The 13,265-nt window shown below is 36.1% G+C and overlaps 1 protein-coding gene across 1 annotated transcript in view; it reads left to right on the forward strand.

Annotated features, from left to right (window-relative positions):
- Positions 1–13,265, forward strand: part of APPL1 (adaptor protein, phosphotyrosine interacting with PH domain and leucine zipper 1) — a 37,797-nt gene that overhangs the window by 17,938 nt on the left and 6,594 nt on the right. The window contains exons 8-17 of the mRNA XM_045493285.1: positions 8–154; positions 1,015–1,097; positions 1,799–1,957; positions 3,112–3,300; positions 5,447–5,489; positions 6,732–6,788; positions 9,305–9,396; positions 10,194–10,376; positions 12,329–12,381; positions 12,954–13,128. Coding sequence (XP_045349241.1) covers positions 8–154; positions 1,015–1,097; positions 1,799–1,957; positions 3,112–3,300; positions 5,447–5,489; positions 6,732–6,788; positions 9,305–9,396; positions 10,194–10,376; positions 12,329–12,381; positions 12,954–13,128 — 1,181 coding nt within the window. The remainder of the gene's footprint in view (positions 1–7; positions 155–1,014; positions 1,098–1,798; positions 1,958–3,111; positions 3,301–5,446; positions 5,490–6,731; positions 6,789–9,304; positions 9,397–10,193; positions 10,377–12,328; positions 12,382–12,953; positions 13,129–13,265) is intronic.

The raw sequence follows: 13,265 nt of genomic DNA on the forward strand, positions 1-13,265 counted from the left end.
TTTGAAGGTAAAGTATGAAGTCACAGAAGATGTCTACACCTCCAGAAAAAAACAACACCAGACCATGATGCATTATTTTTGTGCATTAAATACTCTTCAGTACAAAAAGAAAATAGCATTGTTAGAACCTCTACTCGGGTACATGCAAGCTCAGGTGAATACTGACTGTACTGTCTTTTGGATTATAACTGTTTTAAAAACTTGATGTTGAGTTTGATATTCATGTTCAGCATTAGGGTATTACAGACTAAGGTCACAATATTCTGTTTGGGTATGTATTTTCAAAAGTAATTTAAAATGTCATCAGAATACTATTTTAAAGAAGCTAGAATGGTTTTCCTTGCAAATGAAAATTTCACATTTTTTCAGGTAAATGAAATTACTTACCTTGTATTTAGTCCTTGTCCATCACAGGTTGGGGACAAGGGACAGAAAGCTAAATGAATTCTGCAGTTACTTCTGCTGGAACTTCCTTTCACCCTTGCTTCAGAGTAGATTTGAAAGAGAATGGGCAAGTTTGAGTTTGTCTCATGTTCCCTGCATACCTCCTGAGTTAAAAATAATAGATTGAAACCCCAAAGTGTCCCAGGAGGTGTGCATCAGGGAGGAGGCTAGAAGATTAAATTTGGTCAATATGAGATGGCACATCCCTAAAAATTAAGAGTTTAAGGAAATTCAGATATTTCTTCAAATATGAGCACTTATTATTCCTCAGCATAAAACTTATCTTTGTAGTAAACATAGGTTTATCCATATGACTTAAAAGTTTTCCAGTTTTTGTTTACCATATGCATATATTAATATATAAAAAAATGTATGGTGAAATTGAAGTCTGGTTTTTACAGTTGCTCTAAGCCCAGTAGAAGTCATTGTAAACTAGTACACAAATGGGAATACTCCCTTGTTCATTACCTTACCTTGTATCTGGGTGACTGTATGATTCATTTTAAGTATGTTTTGTATTGTGTGTGTTTCTGTTGCTCATCTCCCCACATGCACACCCTCTTGCCTTAGATAAGTTTCTTTAAGATGGGTTCTGAAAATCTCAGTGAACAGCTGGAAGAATTCCTGACTAATATTGGAACAAGTGTACAGAAGTAAGTATTTTCTTCCTTAATATTGAAAATGAAGTTACAAGAATAACTTAACAGCTAAATGCCATAATCTACAAATATTTAGCATTTAGTTTCCTGAGGGCTATTTTCCCTGCCATGGGAGTGTGTCTCACATGCTTCTTGGTGTTTTCACCATCTTTTCCACAGAATTTGAACTCTGAATTTTATAACTGTGTCAAGGCTTATGGTATTTTATTGATTCTAAACTAGGTTTTATGTCTAAACATAACAAACACATAATAGTAATTAACCACAAGTTAATTACCTTCACAGTTATCTGAATTGTGGGGGATGGGTGGGAATTGCTATGTACATCTTGCTTTTCAAGCCATGAAAGCTTAACGAAAGAAAGTCATTCTAGTCAGTCAGGTTCAAAAGTCTGAGCAGTGATGTGGTCAATCTGAGATCTGCAGGGAGACGAAAATGATTGTTTTAAAGGCACAGGACAGAGCAGTTTGAAAATTCCTCCAAAGTTAGGTATTTAGTGTGGTAGTTTTTTAATTTAGTATTGTTGCCGTAATATCTAAGTTTCACTTAAAACATAAAGCTGTTTCATAATGTGTTCGTTTTATTTTAACTACCCACACCACTACTACTCTCTTTAAGAAAATATATACAAAACAAATGTTTAGGTAAACATGATTGGTAAACAGTTCTTTGTTGTGGTTTGTTTTCCGTGTTAGTGTTCGCAGGGAAATGGACAATGATGTAGAGACCATGCAGCAGACAATAGAGGATTTGGAAGTAGCCAGTGACCCCTTATATGTACCTGACCCAGATCCCACGAAATTTCCTGTTAATCGAAACTTAACCCGGAAAGCTGGATACCTTAATGCTAGGAAGTAAGAGAACTACAGTTATTTTCATACATTGTATATCATCTAGGGTAATATCAAGTGAACATAATATATAATTGATATCTGCTAAATTATTTTGATTTTACTAAAGGTTGAATCTTTTTAGTTAGTGGTATTAGTGTTTTTGTCAGTTTTTTGACGGGGGTACGTGAATAATTTTCAGAAGTAAAATTTTATTTAGGTATTTATTGAATAATTTAGAATTATTTTTTAATTTTTTTTTTTTTTTTTTTTTTTTACATTTATTTATTTTTGAGAGACAGAGAGAGACAGAGCACAAGTGGGGAAGGGCAGAGAGTGAAGGAGACAGAATCTGAAGCAGGCTCCAGGTTCTGAGCTGCCAGCACAGAGCCCGTCGCAGGGCTCAAACTCACAAACCGTGAGATCATGACCTGAGCCAAAGTTGGACGCTCAACCAACTGAGCCACTCAGGATCCCCCAGAGTTATTTTAAAAGCAAAACCAGGGGCGCCTGGGTGGCGCAGTCGGTTAAGCGTCCGACTTCAGCCAGGTCACGATCTCGCGGTCCGTGAGTTCGAGCCCCGCGTCAGGCTCTGGGCTGATGGCTCAGAGCCTGGAGCCTGTTTCCGATTCTGTGTCTCCCTCTCTCTCTGCCCCTACCCCGTTCATGCTCTGTCTCTCTCTGTCCCAAAAATAAATAAAAACGTTGAAAAAAAAATTAAAAAAAAAAAAAGCAAAACCAGTTTGAGTTTAAATCTAGGATTACATGAAATATCATTAAATATCACTTTTATCATACTTTATATGTAATTATACCATCAGGTCAAATTTCAGTTTTTACCTAAAGGTAGGATAAAGCCAGTTAACCTTAGGAACAAAATGAATTCTTTTCTTTCGATTTTTTTTCTCTTGAGAGTTGAACTGTAGTTTATGGAACATCGTTATAACAGTTGCAATTTGATAATTTCTAGCCTTGTTTTGGAAATACACGCACACACGCAAAAGTGGGTTGGCATACATGAATTTATTTTAGAGACTGAAAAACTGCTATTTGTATTTTCTAGGCACCTTGGTGCCTTTTTGCAAGCTGCTTCTTTGTGATGTTTTATCTTGTGTCTGGCTTATGATGAGATTTCAGGTGTGTTGATACTGAAGAGTGAATGTACTTTCTTCATTTAGTAAAACAGGCTTGGTGTCATCTACCTGGGACAGACAGTTTTACTTCACGCAGGGTGGAAACTTAATGAGTCAGGCACGTGGGGATGTAGCAGGAGGCCTCGCCATGGACATAGACAACTGTTCGGTAATGGCTGTTGACTGTGAAGACAGGCGGTACTGTTTTCAGATCACTTCCTTTGATGGAAAAAAGTTAGTATTTTTTCCTACTATTAATAAAATCTGTAATCTTTTGAACTACTGAAATGCATGATAATTCCTTGCCATTCAGACATTTTATAGCTATTTTAGGCTTATTACATATTAATATCATTTTCTTTTTAATCATGTAGAAATGATTTGAATTTTCCTTTCTGACTAGGTTAAATGACCTCGTCAAAACAAGGTCATGTGGTAAAAACCTGTGATTTCATGTTAAGATACTGTTCACTTAAAATTCTGCATGGTATGGGGAAGGCAGCACAAGTTAGTGGAAAGAGCCCTAACCTTGGGGTCAGAAAGTTCAAATTTGAAATCTGCTACTTACCATGTGGTCTTAGACAAGTTATATAGCCTTTCTGAGCTCCATTTTTTTTTTTTTACATGTGAAATGAGGGTGGGGTGGTCATAATCCCTACTTTGTTATGAAGAATAGAAATCTAACATAATGTAATGTGCCTAATGTGTAGTAAGTGCAAATACCAATGTCATTTTACTTATTTTTTATTAAAAAAATTTTTTTTTATGTTTATTTTTGAGAGAGAGACAGAGTATGGGGGAAGGGCAGAGAAAGAGGGAGACACAGAATCTGAAGCCGGCTCCAGGCTCTGAGTTGTCAGCACAGAGCCCTACGAGGGGCTCAAACTCAGAAATCATGAGATAATGACCTGAGCCAAAGTTAGATGCTTAACCAACTGAGCTACCCAGGCACCCCACTAATGTCATTGTTAAATGTTATTTATTTCTGATTAAGTTAATGATTTAGTCCATTAATGTTTATGTGCAATTTTTAAAACTTCTACCTTTGCATTGAGAACCCATAGACTAGCTTTTGGAATAAATTTTTGAAAAACAGAAAAATATAACAAAAGGAATATTGAAAAAAGCTATAATCTCACTAACTAGAAACAAGAATTAACTTTTTGGTCTGTTGCCTTACAGTTTTTACTCTAACTACATTTGTTTTTAAGTTTATTTATTTTGAGAGGGGGGAGGGGCAGAGAGAGAGAAACCCAGTCTCTGCGCTGAGAGTGCAGAGCCTGACATGAGGCTCCATCTCATAAACCATGAGATCGTGACCTGAGCCAAAGTCAAAGGAGTCAGACACTTAACCGATTGAGCCACCCAGGCGCCCCTCTAATACATTTTTAAAAAAATACTTGAGGACATGCTGTGTGTGTGTATACACACACACACACACACACATACACACACTTTGGATCTACAGCTGCTTATTAAAAACATTTCACAATGGCTGCATTATAATCTATCTAAGGATGTAAACCATAATCTAAAATTTTGCCTAATGATGTTTAAATTATCTGTAGCTTTTTTCTACTTAATTAAAATACTGTTTTTTGATGTTTCTTACTATTCAGATGCAGCTTCTGAATTTTCAGTCATTTTTTCTCTATGTTAAGATGCTATGGTTCACTGTCTTTTATCAAATGGTGGTTTAATTTCATATTCCTTCTTTAAACATGTAATGAATGTCAGTTACTGTGTCATTTATCATGCTGGATGTTGGGAGTCCCTGTGTTCATTTGTCAGAATTACCAAATTGTTAGTATGTTACTACAAGTACTTACTTTTTTGTTTTTTCATTTTATTGCTAATAATGCTTTACATGATTTCCCATTTCACATTCCTAGTGTGATTCAAAATTAGTAATTATTTTTTTCTCTAACTTAGTAACATTTATAGAAAAGCTAAACATCCCAATGTTAGTGATTAATATATTGAAAAATTTTACTTAACTATATTTATGGAGAAATAATAACTAAGTATAATTGGTGTTTTCTATTAGGATTACTGATTTATATTTGAAATATATAGGATATGTCAGAAAGTTGAAGTGCATCGTCTTATTTGCAGTGTTCTTTTATTACAGGTTGTCTTCTGAAAAACAGCACCTGTTTCTTTTTTGGTTATGTTTTGGCACAGACAGCCAAAGTCAAAGTTGTTAAAATATGAGTACAGATGCCCCTGGTGGTCTCCTTTTCCTAAGATATTGATTGGTTGTGTGTTTTGGGTTTTTAAAGTTTTGATACTGATTGGTTTTATATGTACTTTGAAAGATAAAACATTTTCTCAGATCAATTTTTTTTAAGTTAAGGGTCAAACTTCTTTTTTTTTTCAGATCTTCAATTTTGCAAGCAGAAAGTAAAAAAGACCACGAAGAGGTAAAATTTTATTAGTTAATTTCTTCAGCAACATCTCAAGATATCTCAGCAACTAAATATTAAGATAGAAATTTGGAAAATCCTAGTTAATTAAAAAATTTTTAAAAATAAAATCTGTTGTCCCCAAGCAACATTCTTAAGTTTCACACACAATTTTAAAGCTAGACCTATAAGGGGAGACGTTAGAAATCGTTGCTGTCTGTCTTTTTAAAGGCACGACTTCAGAAATGACCTTGTGACTATTGCTTTCTGGCAAGTTAGTAGTATCATGAGGTGACAGTTTAATTTATTCTCTTCTCTCACCAACTTTCTGAGACCGTATTTGCTGCATTAAGAACATAGTGGCAACAGATGTAGCATGGCAGGAAGCAAGTAAAGCTTAAAATGAAAGACAGAAAAACAAAAATTTGGGAGTGTCTGTTCTTCCTCACGAGTCTTTTATTTTTGGCTCCATTTTTACTTCTAGTGCACCAAATATGGAAGGTAAGTTACCACCAAGAGCTGACACTTCAAAAACGTTGTCTTGAGAAATACTCTTCGATGAAAGTATACTATACTTGATTTTGAGCCATTTTATCTGGTATTATAACTGTGTTGGTAGAAGACAAGGTTAGAAATTACATAGAGATCTATTTTTATTTACCTCTTATGCAAAAGAGTAGGTATTAAAACTTGCTTTTGGTTTGTGAGGAACACAGACCTGTGTCTGCTCTCTGCAGGGTTTACCACACAGAATATTAGTTTAATGAGGCTCATCATGGACTGAAATCCTCGAGAGTGAAGTGGAAAATGTGGAAGAGAGAGCATTTTCTATGTTAATTAGTTATAAATCTGAAGAAGGGAAGTATGTAAAATGCATTCGCTGGGAATATATTTAGCTCTTTACTTTTTTGCATTAGTGTTAATCATGATATCTGAATCCAGACTCTCTTATTTGGTGGAGATTATGAAGGGAAGTGATATAAAAAGACAAATACAGGCTACTAAATTATAACTTAACATTATTGCTATATTTTTATTCCCTTGTATGAAGTTAATTTGGGCTTTAAAAATAATAAATCTATTCACTGTTCTGTTACACCCAGACTATACTTATGTATATAGGAAAATACTGTTTTTGTGAGAAAGATTATGTGTTACATCTTATGAAACTTCTATTCAGTGAGATATTGAACATTCTCGTTTAGAAGAGAAGCATTGTAGGAAAAAAGTCTTATTTTTCTTTTTCTTTTTCTCTTGCAGTGGATCTGCACAATAAATAACATATCCAAACAAATATATTTAAGTGAAAATCCAGAGGTAATGTTTTTATTTATGATATCCAGATCTGGCAAAATTGAATACCTGTGGCTTACATGGCTTTTATTAATTATGTCTTAATCTCTCAAATTCTGTAATCTTGATTTGCCCTTGAATGGGTAGCTTTAACGTATCCATATATGAGCATCTGGTCTTCTTAGATAAATTATTTCAAATGTAATGGAAATCTGTCAGCTAACAAATATTTACTGGGTATCAATGCTGGATTTAGCCTTGGGCTGAGCACCACAGATAAGGATACAGATGAATAAGAATAAGCCAGGGCTCTGCCCTCCAGGGGCCTCTGTGTATGGGAATACAAACATAACATTTAAGTAACATTTCATATAAAATAGTATATAATTGAAAGTGTATAGTAATGACTAGAAGCTTAAGATTTGAAAATGTTAATTAAGATCAAATATGGACTTTAATTTTAGAGAAAACTGTGGAGATGATACAGACTCCTGAGCTGGCTAAGATTTGTCCATATTTTGAGGATAAGAGAAGAAATTGCAGATGTGAGAATGAAAACAAAAGCACAAAGGCAGAAACGGTGTGTTTCTGAAACCAGTAGTATAATTGGAGTTTAAGTTTCTTGTTGGAGAATAATTGAAAGCTGAAATGTGCATACAAATCACCTGGGGATCTTGTTAAAATACATATATCTAGGGTTCGGGTATTCAGCCTGAACTCTGTTTTGCCACATACACTTTGAGTAGCAAGGGTATCAAGCCAGATGAACTTCCATGTAGGTACAATCCAGATATACAGGCAGAACCCAGAGAACTGTGGAAGGAAACAAGTGGGTCCATACTACAGTGTAGTTGGGGAAAGACTTGGTTTAGGACAGGAGCTGTGTGTCCTCTGCCAGTCTTGGTGGGCCCAGTTGTGCTGTGAACCTGGCCGCCTCCAGGACACCGCAAGGCTGTGCAGTACTGATAATTTGAGTTGAGGCAGAACAGGGCTGATTTCTTTAGGAAGCCCTCACTTTTTTAAGTCTTAAACTGTTGCTGGATAATAGTTGATTAGACAGGGGTGTCTGGGAACATGTAGGAGACCATTACAATAATTAAGGGATGAGCTGAGGGTCTGGACACTCTGGTAACTAAGAGAAGAGAGAAGAAATGATACATTGTAGAAACAGGTAAAAAGACATTGACTAGAGTAGTTACTAACTGACCAATATAAAGGATGAAGGAGATGAATTAAAGATGACTTGCAGGTTTTAAGCTCAAGTGAATGGAAGAACAATTTGAAGAGTTCTGTTTTTATCATAATGGCTTTGAAATGCCACCCAAGACACCTAGGACTTAGATTCCTGGGAACAAGTTTTGAATAAAGAAACAGTATCTCATGATCTCCAAAATGTTAGTAACTTCTATTAGTTGTATAATAATTTTATGAGCCTAATCTGAGAAAATTAGTGCTAATTGTAGAGAAGCCTTTTGCTTGTAGTAATTAGATCTGTTGCCAGTCTAGCTTTTCCTTTCTGTTATGCTACTTGGGAGCAACAAAAAATTAAAATGGAAGTTGGATGATCTGTTAATACCTAGAGAATGAATACGTGGTAAATACAGTGTTTGCATTTGAGTAATTCAGGGTTATCTTACTTTCCCACAAGTTATCAGAACTCTAAATTTTAAGTAGTATTTTCCAGATTATCCAGAATTACTTTATCTGTGTTTAATGAGAGGAGAAATTCTGATCAACTTGTAGCATTGTCATGATATTTTTGCTAACTATAAGACACAGAAATGCAAAAATGTTAAGTGACGATGGGGTTCCTGGGTGGCTCAGTCGGTTAAGCATTTGCTTTCCGCTCGGATCATGATCTCACGGTTCGTGGGTTTGAGCCCCACGTCGGGCTCTCTGTTGTCAGTGCAGAGTCTGCTTTGGAGCCTCTGTCCCCCTCTTTCTGCCTGAATAAGTAAGCTTAAAAATTTTTTTTAAATGTTACATGATGTTTTTTCTAATGCAAATACTATTTTATGTAGCCAGTGTTTGAAATATGAAGTTTAAAAATATTTCTTATAGGAAGCTTTCTTTCACATTTTGGTCCAAAAATGATAACTTCATCAGTTAACAAATATGTAGATGTTTCTGAGCGTAAATATATTTTGGAAGATCATGAAAACACTCAGCTGTATAGTTATAAAAAATTTTAATAGTTTTGATATTTTCTGTTTGTTTCCTACTCTTAAATTTATTTATTTAGCAAATGTGTTGAGTACCTATATACTAGATGCTGTATTAGGTCTAACAATACAAACCTTAGTCTAGAAAATCTCGTAGTTAAATATTTAAAGACCTAGGTCTGTAAGAAGTAAGAGGAAGCTTATTATGTTATAAAGTTAATTATGTGTCTTAATATTAAGATGGAATGTGGAACTACTGTAGTAACTCCAATTTGCATTTTAAGTGTTACTCAAGAGCATTCTGACAATTCAGAGTTCTGTTCAAACTTTTGGTTTTCTTGCTTTACTAATTCTAGTCCTTTTTAAAAAACAAAATAGGAAATTGCTGCACGAGTAAATCAGTCAGCTTTGGAAGCGGTCACTCCTTCCCCATCTTTCCAGCAGAGGCATGAAAGTCTGCGCCCGGCAGGGTGAGTTACCAGACTTTTGGTTATTTAAAACTGTATGGGCTATTGGGGCGCCTGAGTGGCTCAGTCAGTTAGGTGTCCAGCTCTTGGTTGGCTCAGATCATGATCTCACAGTTCATGAGATGAAACCCCACACTGTGCTCTGTACTGACAGTGCACAGCCTGCTTGCGATTCTCTCTCTCTCTCTCTCTCTCTCTCCCCCTCCCTCCCTCCCTCCCTCCCTCCTCCCCTGCTCACCCGCTCGTTCTCTCTCTCTCAAAAATAAGTAAATAAACTTCAAAAAAAAATGTCTTAAAACTATATGGGCTATTGAAAGTGTTAGCAAAACACTTTGATTTTAGTAGTGCTACTTACGTTAGTACGAAATATGCCCCCCAGACATAGAAAGTATATTTTCAAATTGGTAAATTTACCAGCGAGAATGCTAAATAAAAAAGATTCCAAATTTTCCTAATGTTTATCTCTAGAGTGAGGTCATTTATGTTTTTGAATTTAGTCATTGGAAAGAAAGAAGTCTGTTATTAAATAAGTAGCTGTGATTGCATTTATTGAAATTTGTTCTGTTCCTCTTACTGACATAAAATTGTATTTTCTGGGCACCTGGGTGGCTCAGTCAGTTAAGTGTCTGACTCTTGATCTCAGCTTGGGTTTTGATCCCAGAGTTGTGAGTTTGGGCCCCATGTTGGGCTCTGTTGGGTATGAAGCCTACTTAAAAAAAAAAAAAGTTTCTCATAGTTTGTATTTAATTTCCAAAAGAGAAAACTAAATGCAATGCCTTCTGGTTTTCTTCTGTGCTTAGACAATCTCGGCCACCGACAGCTCGAACCAGCAGTTCAGGATCCTTGGGATCTGAGTCCACAAATTTGGCTGCCCTCTCTCTAGATTCTCTTGTTGCCCCAGACACTCCAATACAGTTTGACATCATTTCTCCTGTGTGTGAAGATCAGCCTGGCCAGGCAAAAGCCTTTGGCCAGGGAGGCAGGTGGGTGATGGCATCACAGTGATACGGTTCTATGGTCTATAAGGTTTATGATTCCATTTTTACACAGTGTGTCTCACATATATATATCAGCTGTGTTGTACTTTCTTTAATTACCTAATTTTGGTAGTTGAGAAAGAATCATGTAGGTTTTTCTCTTTGTTTTCTGCCTCAAATAAGTGAAGGCAATTCAGTTTAAGAGAATTTTGAATTTTTTTTGAGATTACTTAATTTTGAATTATTTATGTGCTTCTGGTATTTGCTCTTAAAATTGCAGAAGAAAGCTAACAGTCCATTCTTTCGGTCACAACAATATTTCAGAAATTCTTGAGGGGCGCCTGGGTGGGCTCAATCGATTAAGTGCCCGACTTCAGCTAAGGTCATAGTCTTGTGGTTTGGGTCCCACGTTGGTCTCTTTGCTGTCAGCACAGAGCTTGCTTCGGATCCTCTGTCTCCCTCTCCCTCTGTGCCTCCCCCAACTCTCTCTCTCTCTCTTTCTCTCTCAAAAAATAAAAATAAACATTAAAAAAAAAAGGAAAAATATCATCTTGAGTCAGAGTAAGAAATCTCCTGGGGCACCTGGGTGGCTCAGTTGGTTAAGTGTCCAACTTCGGCTCAGGTCATGATCTCACAGTCCATGAGTTCGAGCCCTATGTCGGGCTCTGTGCTGACAGCTCAGAGCCTGGAGCCTGTTTCAGATTCTGTGTCTCCCTCTCTCTCTGCCCCTCCCCCACTCATGCTCTGTCTCTCTCTCAAAAATAAAAATAAACATTAAAAAAAAAAGTCTCCAGGAAGGCACTAAATTCATGTTATGAATCATTAATAAATCATCTTTTGTTTATATAATGAGAAATATCAAATCTGTTAAAAAAATTTGTTTTTGGCTCTGGGATGAAGGAAATGTGACTTAAGGCAAATTTATTTAAGTAGGTTGGACACCTCATACATTGATTTGGATATACATGGCTATGACCAAGAAAAAATTTCTGTTTGATCATAGAAATCTACTTAGGATTTGATAGAATAGGTCAGACATGTATTATGGAGATCAATTTCATGTTATCTTAATGCCAATGTTATTTAAAACAACTTAGCTCTCTGTTTGTTTATAAAACCTATTTTCAGTTGTACTTTTCTTCCTTCATTGTGGGTGTGCCAAGAACCAAGCACCCTTAGGGGAGGTAGCTTCATCCCTACTTAGCTTTTTTCTTGCATTCCATTACATATGCCTTCAGAAATACAGGTTTAAAATTTAAAAATGTTGGGGTGCCTGGGTGGCGCAGTCGGTTAAGCGTCCGACTTCAGCCAGGTCACGATCTCGCGGTCCGTGAGTTCGAGCCCCGCATCAGGCTCTGGGCTGATGGCTCAGAGCCTGGAGCCTGTTTCCGATTCTGTGTCTCCCTCTCTCTCTGCCCCTCCCCCGTTCATGCTCTGTCTCTCTCTGTCCCAAAAATAAATAAACGTTAAAAAAAAAAATTAAAAAAAAAAAAAATTTAAAAATGTTCAAGTTAGCATAGTTAACTTGCAACATGTAATAAAGGACCTAAAAAGAGGTTTTTAAAATCCCAGGAAATCCTTGGCATTTTTCTTAGGTAGCTAAAATTGAAGCTAAATCGGCTGTTCCTTTCCCCCTTTATTTGAATTCAAGGTTTTCACAACATGGTTTATTAGGATGTTGGGGTGTGTGTGTGTCTGTCTATAGTTCATCCACATCTTCTAGAATGCAGCAGCTTTGAGTTCAGCCTGCTAAGTGTGAAGGTAGAGGCCTTTGTCAGAGTAAGGTGGTCATCAGTAGTGTACCTTGACAGGATCAGGCATTTTAGAGCTTTATAAAAAAATGTGTGTACAAGTTTTTGTGACTCTTAGTTTTTAACTCCAGTTTCAATGATTGAGGTTTCTTCCATATGGCTCTTGGTAACTGACCATTGGTTCATAATTTTTTAAAAACTTTTCAGGCGCACAAATCCATTTGGAGAATCTGGAGGAGGTACAAAATCTGAAACTGAAGGTAAAACAGATGTGCAGTATTCTTCTATTTTAAAAATTCTCTGGTAAACTGTGTGAAGGATTTGTTTTTATTTATTCTGATGTATGCTGTTTTAATGGTACATTGACTTCATAGCTTTCTTTTTGCTCATAGTACACTCAAAGCAACAGAACTTAATCAGGCTTAAAGATTTCATTAAAATTCTAGAATATCATACTTTTGACCTCGTAGTCAAATTCTCAATGCAGAAGCTGTCCTTTAAGTTTTTCCTAGCAGTTCATGTTTTCTTCTGCTAACTGGAGCATGACTTTTTTTTCTTTTTGCAGTAACTATTTATTTTGATACATTTCAAGCTTACAGCAAAGGTATAAGAATAGTACAAGAACCACCTATTGTTGAAGCAGAACCTTTTGCTGTTTGAATTTGAGACCTTAATTTTCTTATAACATGAACACTGTAGTTAGGAGTAATTTGTAAATACTTCTACTAGGTTGTATTTTTTACTACAAAATCTAAAAGGTGACAGTGTGTTTTATTCTTAGGAAGAGATATGTGGAATTTAGAAATATATAATGTATCTTGTTCTTTTGTAGATTCTATTCTTCATCAGTTATTTATTGTCCGATTTCTTGGTTCCATGGAGGTGAAATCAGATGACAATCCAGATGTTGTTTATGAAACAATGCGGCAAATTTTAGCTGCCCGGGCCATCCATAACATCTTTCGTATGACAGAGTCACATTTATTAGTCACTTGTGATTGTTTAAAGTAAGTAATGACCTTCCCCTTAAAAAACTGTGCAAAAAATGGGGCGCCTGGGTGGCTCAGTCGGTTAAGTATCCGACTTCAGCTCAGGTCATGATCTCGCTGTTTGTGAGTTCGAGTTCTGCGTCGGGCTCTGTGCT

The sequence above is a fragment of the Leopardus geoffroyi genome, chromosome A2 (assembly GCF_018350155.1).
Source record: "Leopardus geoffroyi isolate Oge1 chromosome A2, O.geoffroyi_Oge1_pat1.0, whole genome shotgun sequence".
NCBI classification, from domain to species: Eukaryota; Metazoa; Chordata; class Mammalia; order Carnivora; family Felidae; genus Leopardus; species Leopardus geoffroyi.